Here is a 16,793-nt window from a genome sequence, read left to right as displayed (position 1 = left end):
TCGAGTGACGCACGCTGGATGTTGGAAGGGGAGAGAGCGAGAAAACTTATTAAACGCAAGGGTATTGGGGCATCCTCGCACCGGTACCCGCGCGGCCAGAAGGGGAGAAGCGGGTGAGCGAAGATAGTGATCTAAAGAAAGGAAAGACGCTTGATTCTACAACCCGCGAGGGTGCACGGTGAAACGTCAGGGGCGAGTGGCGCGCCACGTGTCGGGAGAGCGCCGCACATTGCGAGGAGGGGTTCTTCTGTGTTTGCCGCAAGATGGCTCTGCATGTGCGCAGAGCGCAGAAGAAATGTAGCGGAAACGTACTTCGCTACTCGTGTAACTGCGACTTCTGTAAGTAACATGCTCATAATTACCGATATACACTGCAGCATAATGTTCTACGGCACGTTTCTAAGGCAACACCGCATTCACTAGAAGCGCTTTTGTACCGCTTTCAAGCATCGAACTCGTGGCTGAGTGGCTCGGAAATAAAGAAAAAAAAAACTCGTGGCTGAGTGGTAGCGTCTCCGTCTCACACTCCGGAGACCCTGGTACGATTCCCACCCAGCCCATCTTGGAAGTTGCTTTTTATTTATGAAGTGCATGCCGGGATTTATCGCTCACGGCCAACGCCGCCGACGACACCGGCTTTTCTGCGACACGAGCTCCTTAACGCTACCGCGTTAAAAAAGGCTCAGCGCCTGTCACTCACGGAAGGCAAGAAGCGCGTTGGAGCGCACTCATTCCCGCTTGGCCCTCATAGCTGACGGCAGATGGGTGACGTCACATCCTTGACGTCACCCTAAATGAGTGACTTAACTATTTTTGTCTTTGGTACTTTCAAATTGCGCGCCAATCACAGTATGTGTCACGTGCTGAATCCCGCTACCATCCTCACGATACACAAGCGGAATTATGAGCTGTACTTCACGACTCGCGGCGTAGCACACTGATAAAGCGCTTTGCTGGGGATCCAAGCCGCCACCGTTTCGGTGTTGGACGACGGCTGTTGTCCTCGTAGAGAAGCTGTTCGATTCAAACACCTGTACCTCTCCTAGTGACGTCACTCGGCGAGTTCGCGCATGCGCAGCTGTGGCTAAAAGTGATCACACGCACGCCAGACACGGTGTTGTCTAGCCAAGTGAAGCTTTTCGCTCCAATAACCGCGCAAAACGCAATTTCTACATTCACGGGTGCACAAAACTGCCGGTTAGCATCTTCAGGTTTGAAAGAAATCACGAGGAAGCGAAGCCACTCGGTCATTTAGCTCCTCCGTAATAAAAGAGAGGAACGCGCTGAGCAACAGACGCGCCCCCTCCCCATGCCGGAGAAACTATCGAGGGCCAGGCAGACGCTAGACTAACGCCTCGCAACAAAAACTGCACTAACCCCGTCATCAAGACAAAATTATTCATCAAGAACCTCGACAAAGGGATGCGCCGTCGCTGCCGAAGCAAGGTGACTACTACCCATATCCTTGTGACCTTCGAAGCAGGGCGCTGGCAGAAATACCCATTGCATGCCATCCATTCGAACTATGTCTATCCGGTTCTTCCATTGTACCTCGACAGTGCTGCTGTCGCTAAGCTCTGGCAAAATCTGGAAGGTTTTGTCGATAAAGGCCCAAGAAGCAAGCTTTGCGGCCATGGACGATAAGCTATACATCAACTCGTCAGAAATCGTGACTGCGATGGAGCCAGATACCTGTACTGATTCCCAAAGCAAATTGCATGGCGCGTTTCAATCAATTTTTCCTCACGATTTTAGCGCTGCCTATTGGAGCTTACCTCATGATTTTAGCGCTGCCTATTGGAGTAAGCTCGAGTAATTTACACATGATATATGCTGTGGCATTTAAAGAAAATTGTTTTCACAGTGAGATAGCCCTAGTAGAATGCGCGGCATTGCTGATCCTCAGCTTTTTGTATCTGTGTGCAACCACGATTCCGAGGAGTGTGGCTAGTTTACTATTTGTTTAGGCACAAAACATCTCGGTTGGAGTTACTTAACTCCAACTCCCGTTTTGTTGTTCCGCTCATCGACAGCGGAGCTCATCGGAGCCCCTCTTTGATCGAGGTGATGTGCAAAGGAGAGCTGTGTACTGTGCATTGTTGATGCTCGTAAAATAACCCCAGCTAGTAAATATGGTCTTGTAGTCCTCTACTACAGCCGAACAAGACCGTTTGAAGCTTTCCGATGACAATCCCCGCATATACCGTGACACAGCTTACCATATACTATGTCTGGGCCCAGCACACCTAATTTCGAGCCCCCAAAATTGTGAAATATACCAACTGATTTCGGACACTTTAATGACCACGGTATACAAACCTGTATATGTACACAACATTCTTCTGTCGTCACTGCAGTGCTGCACGTGGACCCAGACGTGGCCGGTGCGACTTTCATGGCGGCGGCGAGCTCGGTACCTGCCATCGCCGCCTCCATCATCGCCATCATGGTCGCCAAGGCAAGTTGCGCTGAGAGATTTCCTGAAAAAAATTCTTTTTTTTTTCCAAACTTGTGCCGGTTTTTGTCTTTGCGTTTCATTTGTGGTTTTGTTTTATTGCTCATTTCAGGGGGAAATGGGCGTCAGCACTGCTCTTGGCTCGGCTGTGCTGAACGCAGCCGGTGTCGTAAGTGTCAGCGCTCTTTTCGCTGGAAAGGTTAGTGCGTTGAACGCTATTTGTTTTTATCGTATCTAGTAATAGGCTGTAGATATATTACGCACGTCAAGAAATAATATGTAAGCCATTTTACACAAGCATCAGGTACCTTTTTGGATGGTCAGTAGAATAAACATGATGCCCCCTGGAAGCCCGAGTTTTGTGGCTAATATTCTCTTGGTGCATTAGACAGTGTAACTGAAGGCGCGGAAACAATGTAAGTCGGTTCAATTTAATGGAAGTTTTTTTTTTTTTTACCTATCGCATAGAGCCTGTGCTTCTCCATGGGGAGTACAGCCCGGTTCCGAAAGTTTTCCCTATTTCTCTGGTATCTAAGAAATGGAAGGACGTCTGTGCGAGCATATTTAGCGATAGTTATACGAAAGCGTGCATATTCACGCCCACTTCATAGCCACTATTGTCATTAACAGCATAGCAGGCAACACAAATGAGCTCACAGTTGGGTGTACTATAAATGTACTTACGGCATTTGCTCTCCGAAAATTTCACAAATTTCTTTCCTCGCGAATTCACCGGCTACCATCAAAAATTGAGACGAAGGAAACCATATTTCAAGCATGCTTTGAAACATATATAATTATAATATCCTAAGGAGTTGAAGAAAATTTGTGGTAATATTTGCACTTACACCTTTAGTGATGTATTCCCGCAACCCGAATTTTACTGTCTTTGGTCACCTTGGTGGGACTGATTCTTCAGCTTAGTACTTTTTGTGCGGCTGGGGCACCTCACTTCTGACGCAGTAGTCTGGTCATCTGTATCGTGAAAAAGTATAGTAGGAAGCGTCATACGCTTCGACTCAAGAACCTCAGTGAATTCTGTGAAACAAGGCAGAAAACATCAGAAACAGTCGTCAGTAAGTGCTTATGTAGAAACAATTGTCGGCTACCTCTTAGTCACAAGAATAATGATTCGATCGTACTTTCACACGCCATCATAGTTTTTTGCGTAACTTCTGCTATTGACAATATTACACCACATACCTATCGTGGACTGCTTTTTCATTCCAAGGCTGTTCAAAATTCCTTCAGTTTGCTCAGCCTAACGTTCTGTTTGGCCTTCGTAGAATAGCGTTCATCTTAAGTAGTTTTTCGTCTGACTTGCTCTGAAATGGACTGCAATCTAAAAACTGCAGATTACCGAGGTATTTGGAAGCAATATCTTCCCTATGCGATGTAAACCTACGGTCTCCGTGCACAGGACTATCACCTTGAAGTGAGCCAGAGGTCAAACCCTAAAACATGTGGTGTCACCACGGCGCCGACCACCGTGGTAAAAAATGTCCGAGCAATGAACTACAACATGAGCATTAGGTTCGGTGTCACGTGATAATTATGGTCACATTGTGACTGAGTATATAAAGAGGAGCGCGCTAGGCCATTGCTGCTGCATGGAGCCCGACGAGAGAGGGGCGCGAATGAAGCGTCGCGTACGATCTATTTTGACCTGTAGCTAAAACAAAAGCAATTCTTGTATTAACAATTTTTTCTTGCTGCTTCAATTAGGTTGTTTGAATAGCCCAATAACTCAGGCAAGGAATAACACAGGAAAGCGTGCGTCTCTCTTTTTACAAGCTTGTTAATTTATATCGTATTAGTTTCGTTGAGGAAGACTCATTTACCTGACGCTGAGGGATGCTGAAACTGTCTTACGCTAGGAGGCAGGGCAAAGAGCCTGTGACTGAAGTTGGATGGGCCACATGATAAATATAATGATTGTTGTTGTTTTTTTTTCTGTCTCAGGCGCGTCAGCAGTATTCTTAACTACAAAACTAGAGAGTGGCATCAAGTAATGCATTGCCGTAGGATTGCTGGCACCCAGGAGTATTGCAGGCGTGAACTTAAGAACAAATATTTCCGCAACGCCCCTAAGTTTCTGAGAAGGCCTTTAGGACATCTAATTAGACTGTGTGGGGAGCGCAGTAAGTAGCCTATTTAAAGTCTTTGGGCACAACACTTAAATCACATTAAGTGAGCGTTCGGGATGCTCGATAGTCAGAAAACATCATCTGGTTGATGAGTACAAACTTCATAAAAGTGTTGTGGGAGTCGAAGTAAATCATAAACGAGTCGAAACGCCTCATCAACGGCTCTTTATCAGTATAGTTGTGTCCAAAATTATGAATTTATATAATGTTCGCAGTTTAGATAGCACAGCTCACACCGGGTTCAAGGATGCATTAAATGTGAGGTAGGCTACACAGAAAAACACAGGGACAAATTCTTGCTACTGTGCGTAGAACACAGATTGCAATGGCCCTTTGACTCTCCTAGACTCGAGAATTGTTTACGTTGTGTTGCTTCTTTCCTGTATTTTTTTATTTTCCTTACCTTGTCGCCAAGGTACGTTACGCGATTGATTACCACCCTGCATTCTTTTGATTCCGACTCGCGTCTAGGCCGTTGTCTTGCACCGCTGGCCAATGTACCGCGACAGCATCTTCTTCTGTGCCAGCGTCGTCATCCTCTTGGTTGCCCTCCAGGACGAAGCCATCAGCCAGTGAGTGATCGCTGTCTTTGATCCCCGGTGGTGAGGTGTAAGTAGGTTTAGGTTTAGGTTTGTGGGGTTTAACGCCCCAAAGCTACTCATTTATGAGGGGTGACGTAGTGGAGGGTTCAGGAAATTTCACTGAAGTGGAATTCTTTCACGTGCACTGATATCGCGCAGGCCACAGGCGCCTTTCGCTTCCTGCTTCTATCTAAACGCGGCCGCCCTGACCGGGATTCGTCCCGAGTCGTTGAGCAAAGTCTTGGCCAGCGACAGGGCGGTTATAAGTAGCTGATTGCGGGAGCGCTCCCCATTTGCGAGCGAGGTTCTGAGAGGTTTAGGTACTTGAAAAAAGGAAGCGGGAAATCATGAAATAAAGCACCACAGAGGTATTCCTATCATTATTCCTGCGCCTATAGAGGCGGAGACATAAATGCTTGATGGCACGTTGCAAGTCTGAAGATGATTATTTCTAGTGGTATGTCCTGGCACTTGATGTGCCACTGAAGCTAACAAGGCTCTGAAAGGTGCGAATAATGCTCCTGCCACTTTCTGCAGAATTTCTGGATCTTTGCACGAACCCACTGCCAAAAGTAGGCCCTGTGCCCCAAACATTTATGACTAACCCTTCACCTCAACTGCATGTCTGTATGTGTCATTCACTTTGCACATTACAGACAATTAACACGGCTTAGATTAAGCGCCAGTGCACCGAGGCCAGTCTTTGTGCCTGCGCTGTCAATTATGAGTTCTTGAAGAGGATTATTTTATTGCGCATGCAAGCTAATTTTGGAAACTATCAAGCATACTAATATAAGGCCACTTTTTTCCCTGTATAAATTTCTTTTCCGAATTCTTGGGTGAAGCATGATGCCCCACGAAGGAAATTAAGTGGTGTTTAACATCAGCGTTTGCTCGAAACTCTAGAATGACGTTACTCTTGAAACAAAGTTATAGAATACATCATCCATACACATCGCATATACCATCTTTTCGAATGAGCGAGGCCGCTTGCGACGGCAAAGTAAATTCGCTTAAGCACAGCAAGACAGCCCTGCATATCGCGACGCCCTTACGTAAGCTCAGAAATTGATCGGGGTCACGTGCTTTAGCAAGGATCCGCTATAGATAAGTTGCCAGGAAGAGGTGATAGTTAAAAGCGCAGTATCATGAAGGGACGCCTGGTTTAGTGTGATTCACTTCATGGGATTCGAATTCCCAGGCGATTTAGGCTAAGAGAGACACCGTAGTTAAGGACTCAGGAAATTACGACCATGTGCCCAGTCGAAAAAAACTACAGAAATGTGTCAAAAATACGACAAAATATCCTGTAGTTCTGTCGTAACCATCACATCATTCTGTAGTTTTGCAGTACTTTTCTGTAGTTCCCTAGTGTTTCTGTAGTATATTTCTGTTGTCTGTAGTTCTGCAGCACTTTTCTGTTGTAACTACAGAAATTTCTGATGTTACTACAGCATGTTCTGTTGTCACAACAGGTTTCCCGTCAAAACCCGCACAGAAATTTTGTCGTAGCATCAGAAAATTTTCTGTAGTTTTTTCCGACAGCGTGAGTTCTATAACATTCATTGACATCGCACAGCCCACGAGCGCCTTGTTTTTCGCCTCCATCACAAAGCCTCCGCAGCGGCCGGGATTCGACGCTAGCTCCTTGGGCACACTAGTCAACCGCCCTAACCACTCCCCAACAGCGGTGGGGCGAAGGGACACCTGAGGAGCCTCCTCAGTTCGCCAAGCGATATTTGGACATGTGAACTAGTCTTCATCCGGTCAACTGAGGCAACTGTTGGCGAGGAGGTATACAGATATCAAACTCTGCCATCGAACCACAGGGGTGAAGTTGTGATGAGGGTAACGGGTAAACTATAGGATGCACATCTTTTTCAGTGATTCTGGAGGCGAACTTTTGACAAGCGGGCAAAAGGGTCAACATGAAAATGGCTAGAAAGAATAACACGATTTCGGCAGAATCACGTGCTCCAACATGGAGATAACGCAACAAAAGAACAGAGAAAATTTAGAAGGAATGATACATTGCCATCTGTGGAAGAAATTCATAAGTAAGCCAAGGATGGAAATGGAGGAATCATGAAAAAACGAAGGTATGCAATTCTTGTTTTGTAGGCTGCGTCCTCGTGTCTATACAAGGCAAAATGTAGTTGCCTCAATTAAAGGTTAAGATAATGCGTGTCGCTTTCCATGAACAACAACCTGCCGAAGCTTTTTACACGTTGTACACGCCTCCAAAGTTTTGATAAAGATCTAAAGTCATTGTTCACTCAGAATCCCCGGCAGCAAGGGTGATTCTTGAGGCATCACGCATTCATACGACAGGAAATGAATGAGGCGTCCATAACGCGTTATTATTTGCTGCCTAGCGAACGTATGCTTTTCGGTTGTTAGGTAACCATTGGTTCTGACAGGAAAAATAGTGGTTTTTGACATATCTGATACAAAAATCATTGCTTTGTCTGCCAAAAAATGGCGGCATTTCCTCGTTTTTGTCTATTTATTACAATAATTTTAAGTTGAATTTTTCTTCACTTATCCTTTTCCTTGTTTTGTATCCTTATATTGGCATATCTGGTCATGCGCACGTTGCTCCCGAGCACATGATTTGCCTTCCAATCAGTCAAGGTTGTGGGCGGTGTTCGCGTGTGTATCCGATTTCCTCTCGCGTTAAGCCTTCTTTTTCAAGGCATCGACAGGGGTTGTTTTCTGCACTTCCCTATAGTCACAGGCTACAGCGACACGGAGTTCTAAACGGCGATCACGTAGTGCTTTGGGGACTTGATTCACAGGTTTGAGTCTAGTCGCAAAAGATATCTAATATTTCCCCGCAGCAAATTTGTCTTCCTTGCCAAAGACGCCTGAACACAGCCTTGAAGCGTTTAAAGCAAGCAAGCACCCGCCACAACGATATGTTTAATGAGTTGCTGTAAGCCTGCATGCATTCATCATAAGGTACATGCCATCAGCGCATGATTTTCATCGGCAAAAAAAAATTTGTTACAGAGAAGCAAACTGTCTTTGTCTGCGCATTACATTCGCAAAATGCTTTAACTGCTGCATTTCTGTTTAGGCTAAGAGTTCCTTCATGTGGGCACTTCCTACAAAACGGTCATATTGCGTGAACGGCTTGAGTGATCGCGGTTCCTTGGGCGCAGGCTTGAATCATCCCTCCTGCTGGTGGCATACGTGGTGTACGGGGTGTTCATGTGCTTCGACAGTAAAGCTGAGGCGTTCTTCTTGAGGCATTTGCCCTTTCTGCGAGACGAGCCGCCGCCCGACCCGCCTCCTGCCGACAGTGCGGAGGTGCACGAGGGCACACGCAGAGTCAGTCGCGGCCTGGTACTTACAGCCGGTAGCGCAGCGACGGCCCCTGAGTATGTGCGCAGAGCTAGCCGTGGCCTGGTACTCACCGCGAGCCGCGCGGCGGCGGCAGCAGCGCCGCGTGCGCACAGCCTGGACGTGCTGAGCCTCCACTCGACTCAGCAGCCTCCTCTACCTGCGCGTCGCAGCCTGGCCCTAGAACGGCGACGAATTTCACTCATCTCAATGCGGAGCAGGAGCGGCAAGTGGCCAAATTTTATTATGGTAGCATTAGATTGTTACGTACTGAGTACGTAACAGTATGTTGGGAAAAATAAGCCGGCATCTAGTCTGTCTTAAATGTGTGACGTCATGTACTGAATACACCAGGTGTAGAGAATAGGAGGAAGGCTGACAGAAGCTAAGAGGAAAAGAAACAGAAAGGGAAATAGATACCAACAGTGACATTGGCTAACGAGTCGACATAACTAAAATACCAAGCGCTAAGCCTTAGCTATGCACCAGCAGCTGAAATACAAAACCAGTTTTATCAAAGTAGGAATATTACTCATGCTGGAATATAAATTTTACCTAGGACTGACGCTTCAGTGTCAATTAAAAACCCATCGAGATCAATATACTGACGTTGGAATATTTTTATGATATTTATGATTGTGGTTATAATTGGGTAAATTGTAAATGAAATTATTTGACTGGAAAATAACAGGAAGAATAGTAATAAACTAGTCCTCAGAATCAAAGTTTAAACGATTATGGTTCTGATATATCAGCTGGTTAACAAAAATTGCACACGAAGTCGGTCACTTTGCATGCTAATGCGTTCGACTTTGAATAAATGGGATTGATCAGTCATGAAATTTCTGTTACCGGTTTTTTTCTTGTGTCTTGGAGTGACGCCTTTCGTGTCCCAAGACATGGTTGCATTAATTACACTTTTAATTCAATATTGTCCTCTAGTCTCATTGCCCTTGGAGGATGCTTGTAAGTGCTATTAATAATCATAGAGTTCCTGTCATATTCGCTCCACTCACACTCTATAAACAGGGTGTAAGCCACTTTTTCGGTGCAGGTTACCAGCGGCTATCTTGCGGGTACTTTTATACCTGTTAATTAGTGCAATACTTTTTTCATCACTAAGTAAAGGAATGCGAGTTGGTTAGGCTAATTATTATAGAATTTGTTTACAGCCGCAGGAAAAAATTCCGGCTGCACATCGAAATATCTGGGTCAACATGCTCTGACCGCTTGGTTTCCTTTCCACTGCAGCCAGTGCTGCCCAGCAGCAGGACGCTGATGTCAAGGCTGCCTTCCCCGACGCGCACGGTGAGTGCAGCATCCAGTGGTTATAATGTCTTTTTTATCACAAAAAAAAAAAAAAAAAAAAAAAAAAAAAAAAAAAAAAAAAACGGAAGACAGCCTGATTCGGCCTACCTTGCGGCTTATGGTGCGCAAATAAACAAGATTCATATTCGTGGTAGAAAATATGCTGCCCGTTTCATGTTAGGGAGTATTGTATAATCTGACAGCTGGGATAATGTTACCGTGTTAAGGGCAAATCTATTCAGGACAAGAGTGCATACATTTTTTGTGGCTTCCGAGCAACGACAGGGTTATTAGATTTCTAAATTTTACCCAGGTGTGATATAAATTGGGGGCTAATGTTTTCAACAATCACACACATAAGGTGATTGGTGCTTCTCAACGGGGGAGGAAACATCGCGCGCTATCGAAGACAGTAGGTGTCTAAGTTTGGAATTCACCACAAAATTTCAGGATGGAGGGATGGAGGCATCTCGTTGTAGGACCTGTCCCGTCTCGACGTAATATTAAAAAAAAATGAAAGATGAGGGTTATAAAGCTTTCATACTTGTATTTCTCAACTCGCGAAGTGCACTAAAGAACCTCGGTCTTCTCGCCACACTGTCTTATCAGCTGCATATTCTGGTTATACGCGAAGCGAGGTTCTATGCAGAAGCGTAAGACTGAGATATAATTCCACCATGCTATCAGTTTATCCGGAAATACTGAGCTTCATTGAGTGTTGTCATCGCCATAGCAATAAAAACGGCATTAATAAAAATTTGCCGCATAGAAGGCGTCCCTGTAATAAGAACATATGCTACAATAGTAAAGGTTAAGCCAGCCATGTGTGCTCCTTCGAAGCGTGTTACGACCATTTAACGCTCCATCTGAGTATCTCGAAGTGACGCATGACTACTTCTCGCAACCTATCAATTAAATTTCAAAGATAATAATTACAGGAGACTTCAAGTTGCTAGAAAAAAATTGTAAGATATGTCAAACGAGAGTAATTGAAAAGTACTGAAATGCTGCTGTTAAGTACCTCAAGTTTTCACGCGATAATTAAAGGACCTATTCGCCCAAAATTCGGCGTCGGTGACAAGCAGGAATGTAGTTTAGTTTTGGGACAGGAAGACGGCAAGATTATTTTGATCGCCATTTACATTGGAATGACCGAGTGACACGCGCGCACGCATGCAACATCGCCACGATGGACACTGCCTTCCTTTGTCTCACAGCTGCTTGTTCCTAAAAGATGCACCTTTCCAAGCCGTGTAGTGGCGCTTCTTCCGCACTCATGCAAGTAATTAATGTTGGAGAGCACAAGAAAAAAAAATTAAAATTTTATCTTCCGGAGCATTGTACTACGCGGAATGAGCCAGAAACAACCCCCTGGGATCTAAACGTTTTGCAAGGAGTGCAGGGGTCTTTCTTTTTGCCAATAACTCCAAATTCTGCTTAGAGAAGATGCTGCTAGCAAATCTATAGCACTGAAAGCGCAAGCATGGTAGGCAGCCACGCAGGCCGCGCTGCCAAGACAACCGCGAACATGAATCCTTAGCTCCTTCCGCGGTAAGCGCAGGCATGTGGAATGGAACATGTGGAATAGGTTTATCGCGTGTAAATCGTATGTTTACTCACATTTTGCGCAATGCCTCGACATTTTGAAGTTGAGCGTGATATCCACTGCAGCGAAGTCGAGGAGGTTTTAAAAGATTCACTGATCAATTGTGGTTCTGCCATGCCCACGCATTGATTACACTCTACATTCAGAGTAAATGACTACATGGTCTCACGGGTTATTATTTGATAAATGTTACTTCGGTAGGAAGTGCGCGCCTTAGAGCAATCCACTGAGTGAAGAACTTGGATCTCTGCTACAGCGTTGATACTTTCCCAAAGGGGCTCATGCTATGAGAGACACCGTAGTGGAGGACTCCGAAAATTTCGACCACCTGGGGTTCTTTATGAACGCCACCACCAACTATCACTGTCGTTACAAGACGGTCAGTCTTTCTCAGTCTCACGAGTTTAAGCTCAAATCTTAGGCGTCAAAGTAGCCAAATAACAGCCTTAGGACGGCTAACTTATATGTAGAGGCAATGATTTAAAAAAAAAAATGTTCGATATGTATTATTACAACGTCGAAGTGGAAGTTCATTATACAATTATAATTGCCGTCGATATTGCTGTAGTTCAAAATCATGTAGAGTGACTAATTATCAAGGTGAAAAAATGATTTTGTTGCATTTCAGAAGCAGAATGTTATAAAATAGTATTAAAAGTAGTAGCGGCGTAAATGACAGCAGAAAAATTGAAGAATATGAGGTCATGGTATGCTTAAGCGCTCGAAAATGCTCAGGATATGTGAATGGAATTTAAAAATTAGTCTGGTCGTATGGTGTGCTGCCAAGAAAAGTTCAGCTCTGGTGAAAGGGTTAGAGAAAACTGATTTTTCTCACTCAGGGTCATCAGCTACCCACGTCTCTCAACATGACAGCATTTTTTTTCTTTCTCCGTCATTCTTGGTAGGGACTGGCAAGTTTTGTAGAATTGACCGCCACAAGGCCCTAAAGAATACTTAATGATTCATATATTTTGGGCAAAGGCAACAGAGTTTTTGTGATGAGCGTGTATGTCATATATTCGATGCATAGCATGTGAATCTCTTTTCAGCATTCCAGAGCTTCATTTTCTTCATGGAAGCTGGAGGGAAAAAAAAACAATTTTTGCGGGACCCTTGCCATCAGCATGAAATTTGGCATAACGTAATAACGTGGCGTAATGACGTGATGCTTGTACTTCATATCTTGTTCGTCTTGTACCGCTGCAAATCCCGAGACGCTACTAGGATACAACCTAAACAAAAAGCAGTTGCTAACAGTGGGTGGCGTTTGTATTACTCCGATGAAGAGTAAACAGCATCAGTTAAGAACACCTGATGAATGCGAAACAGATCACAGGTATTGGCGGTGCAAAGTATATTTATGTCTCGCTTTTAACTTAGGCGATTATAAAATCTTCCATGACGGAGTGCTTTCATACAGGGAGGATGTGTGCTATGGTTACAGCAAAAATGAGGTACATGGATTGAGTTACACGGATTGACCGCATAATGTACTTAGGAAACATTTGATTACATCTCCCTCTGCTCTGGTGCCCCGACTTTGCTAGAAAATCAATGCGCTCGTGCATGCAGTGGCTGCTCTGGAGGAGATAGCCCGGCGCACAATCGCGCCGGCCCCTTCAACGCTGGCATTTCCTCGCGGCTGGTGGTCGCGACTAGTGTGGATTGGGCTGCTGCCCCTCAACGTGCTGCTGTTCATCACGGTGCCGGACTGCAAGCGTGACCGGTGGCGCAAGTGGTTCCTGGGGACCTTCCTAATCAGCACGCTGTACATCTCCATAATATCTTACCTGCTCGTCTGGACCATCACCATCATTGGCAAGTACCTGGCACCCGTTACCGCTTACGCGCACGCAAGCCAAACCGTCCGCATTCCGTAGTTTTTTATTCTTTCTCTGGTGTGTAGCAAACAATAAATCCTATGAAAGGCTGCGCTGCCACCTGGGTACGCAGTATGTGCCACATAAATGTAACTATATTTTCAAAAACACAAGGTCTCTTCGCCCAAGGAGAGAGAACTGCGATCATTTTAGAGTTCCCCAGCCTAGTGTATTTTTGATTTTCGTTATGCAAACATTATTCATGAGCAGGGACTAATTAGGCTAGTTTTGTTCATTGCATTCAGGAAACTGAAGGTCGCTATAACAAGCTGCCGACTAAAATGTTTGCAACACGCGACTTTTTTATTGTAATTTTTTTGTTCCTACTGCGCTAACAAAATCTTAAAAAAAACAAAAAATTCTACACGGCAGCAATACGACTTCAGCGACTTAAGAATCACGACGTGTTTCCGAAGAACAAAATCATTTTTCTTTGAACGTCTGCGTAGATTGTGTATATGGAGACCTTATAGGCAGATTATGATAGAGATGCTGGCCAACAGCTGGCCACCAGACCGACTTATTTCAGTGTCGATATATTTTCACCATCATCGTCACCCACACCTTGACCACTGCAGGAGGAAGGCCTCTCCCATAGCCGTCCAAAAACCCCTGTTCTGTGTCACTGGCGGTGTCGCTATCCCTGCCAAAGTTCCTTTTACCCATCCACGTGCTGCTTCCACCACCTTCTTCTAAGCTTGCTTTTTCTTGGAATCCAGTTTGTGACTCTTATCGGCCAACACTTATGTTACCTTGACATAAACGCTCTTTCCGTGCCTATGTCTTCTTGATTTTAGCGTGAATGTTATCACCTGGAATCTGTTCTCTAACTCATTATGATCGCTTTATGTGTCTTAACTACATCTACGAATTTCCTTTCGAAAACTAACTTCGTTGTTTCCGATACAGTCTTATCCATATTTTTTGTCTTCCCGCGTCTAACCGAAAGTCCGGTATAGGTAAGATACAGCGTTATTATATGCCGTATCTGCGTACACGATCACCGTAAGGGGCGCATTCCCTCATTATTTCCACAGTCTATAGCTACCTGTCATAAACCGCTGCTCTTGTACGAGACTGTTGAGCTTTACTTTCTTTACTTATTATTTTGAAACCTACAGTTCCGCTCAGCTGCCCAGGTCGGTGACAATGCTTGCCACCTAGTTCACTCCTTGAATTACTTGCGAACGCAATGAGATTAGCAAATCTGTAACTAAGGTATTTTCAATCAACTCATGACCCACAACTCTCCTTACTTCATCGAACACCTTCGGCTAACAGACGTCATTGGGATTATAGAGGTCGTGTTGTGCTGCCTCATAATTGTCTTTGTGAGGATTTTATTGCATTTATGAACGAATACGGTGGCCGTGCCAACGCACTGAGTGTATTCCAGTATTTTTCCACATGCCTTTTTTTCTGCACCCTGGCTTCATAACGCGTGCTGGACATTTTAGGTTATGAGTTAGTAAAATGCTTTCTCGTAATATTTATTGTAATACGCTTGGGTTGGTTATGTTATGCCCATTTCTTTTTCACCCAATTCACAGCGTGGATATGGTGTACTCTCGAATAGCCTTATCAATTCTACCTAATATTTTTGCTAACGGAGTCATATGTTGACGTTAAGTAATATAGTGGTCATTTAGTAATTTTAGGCAATGAACAGTGTTATATGTGCGTAGACGTGTGTATATGATTCTCACATTCCCCTTCGTATAGAATCTGACAGCATTGGCGTTCTACGCTCGACGTTATGAGAAATGCTTATACAGGATGGCCAGTTGTTCTAGCACAGTGTCCAGATCATGCGTTTACAAACAGATGTGCAATTACTTCATCTTTACGAGCTGCTTTCCCCACTAGCGATGCTTCTAGGCTTTTTTTTATTTGCTCTTACTTTACCGGAGCTCTTCTATCTTCTTGGTAGCTTCAACTATGCTATCTATTATGATAGAAATAGTGTGCTCGTGTTAACTTAGAACACACCTTTGCGTCACCGATTCTACAAAGATGCGTAAACTTTATGTACAGATATAGGCCTCCTCGTTAATCTATTTCGAGCTATTTTAGGGCAATCGAGCATGCCTTATCTGCCTAAGGTATTATTAAAGGTGGCATTTTTTGTAAACAACGCATGCAACGTTAAATGTCGGAAGCAGAACGTGTGGACAATGCTGTTCGTGAAAGAGCCAAAATTTGTTTTCGCGTTGAGGAAACGCGAGCGTTACGCCCTGTGTTCATGTACTTGACGTGTCGTCAGCAAGCTACGTCTAATAGTTCCGATATACATCCTTCTTAAGGAACAAAACATTTATTTCTACAATTAAAGGCTAGAGAGATTTGAATAAATTTTGATGCTTATCGCTCAGAATTTGAATGCATGCGTATTGATCTTTGCAACAATTTAATTGGCCGCATGACATCAATAACAAAGGTTGGCCGCATGATATCAATAACAAAGGTTAGCCGCATGACATCAATAATTGCCGTTCATTTCGCAGGTTTCACGCTGGATATTTCAGACACGGTAATGGGACTGACGTTTTTATCTATCGGAGTGACCCTGCCAGACGTAATTGCTAGCCTACTGGTTGTACGCAGAGGTGAGTGATATCATTTCAACGATTGCAGCAATATAAAAGAAAACGATAAATATTAATCCCGGCTTCGCGCCTACACGTTTCTCTTTGTGCTGACGCCGTTTTCTCATACGTTCCCGATCAGTATAGAAGAATGTGCTCGATCCTACCTTAGGCCAGTTGTCTACAATTAGACGGCTATGTTTCATGGGCGGCCGGTCTCTTGGCGCTACAACCGATTCAGGAACAAAATCACTATCACGATGAAACCCCGTTCTGCCTAAATGGCTGAGCAATCTCTCCTGGCGTTCGCTTCCATCCCTAACACAACCTGGCTCGCAGTGTATGACTGATTAATGATGCAAGGCAAGCTGTGAAACGCGCTGCGTGAATTATCTAAACGTCTCCGCGGTACAGCCCCAAAACCCGACCTGCTAAAACCCCCCTAAACTCTGGTGCATCCGAATACCCAGTGTGCGAAGGATTTCTTGTATGGCCTGCAAATCACGCCAGGCTGGCTCACCTTACGGGCGATACAAATATAAATACCAAAGTAAGAAGACTTCATTAAAAAGTTACAAATCGTCACGAAAAAGTATTCGCCTCTTCGGTAATTCAATATGTAGAAACTCTACATGGATGCGTATGGCCAGTGTTCACATCAACTGCGGAAAGTACCGTCTTTGCCAAAAGTAACCAGGCTGCTCCGAAGGCTGGCGGAGCAAGCGCGCGGCCGTGTGGCGGCGTTGCGCTCGCTGTGGCTTATCGGTGCTCGTCAGCTCCGAGGGTACAACAGCTGACGTAACTTTGCAAGTACCGTCTTTGCCAAAAGTAACCAGGCTGCTCCGAAGGCTGGCGGAGCAAGCGCGCGGCCGTGTGGCGGCGTTGC

General features: G+C 44.8%; 1 protein-coding gene across 2 annotated transcripts in view; it reads left to right on the top strand.

Moving 5' to 3' along the window:
* The window catches only part of LOC146209283 (putative sodium/potassium/calcium exchanger CG1090), a 135,802-nt gene that overhangs the window by 105,597 nt on the left and 13,412 nt on the right, over positions 1–16,793 (top strand). For both annotated transcript variants that reach the window (XM_084598951.1, XM_084598943.1), the window contains exons 2-8: positions 2,358–2,458; positions 2,568–2,654; positions 5,074–5,174; positions 8,348–8,754; positions 9,780–9,836; positions 13,015–13,260; positions 15,827–15,928. In XM_084598951.1, coding sequence (XP_084455077.1) covers positions 2,396–2,458; positions 2,568–2,654; positions 5,074–5,174; positions 8,348–8,754; positions 9,780–9,836; positions 13,015–13,260; positions 15,827–15,928 — 1,063 coding nt within the window. In that variant the 5' untranslated portion in view covers positions 2,358–2,395. The remainder of the gene's footprint in view (positions 1–2,357; positions 2,459–2,567; positions 2,655–5,073; positions 5,175–8,347; positions 8,755–9,779; positions 9,837–13,014; positions 13,261–15,826; positions 15,929–16,793) is intronic.

The sequence above is a fragment of the Amblyomma maculatum genome, chromosome 1, assembly GCF_055883805.1.
Source record: "Amblyomma maculatum isolate TAMU_Amacu chromosome 1, ASM5588380v1, whole genome shotgun sequence".
Taxonomy (NCBI): domain Eukaryota; kingdom Metazoa; phylum Arthropoda; class Arachnida; order Ixodida; family Ixodidae; genus Amblyomma; species Amblyomma maculatum.
The sequence above is the reverse complement of the archived record's forward strand: the minus strand, read 5'-3'. Positions and strand labels throughout refer to the sequence as shown.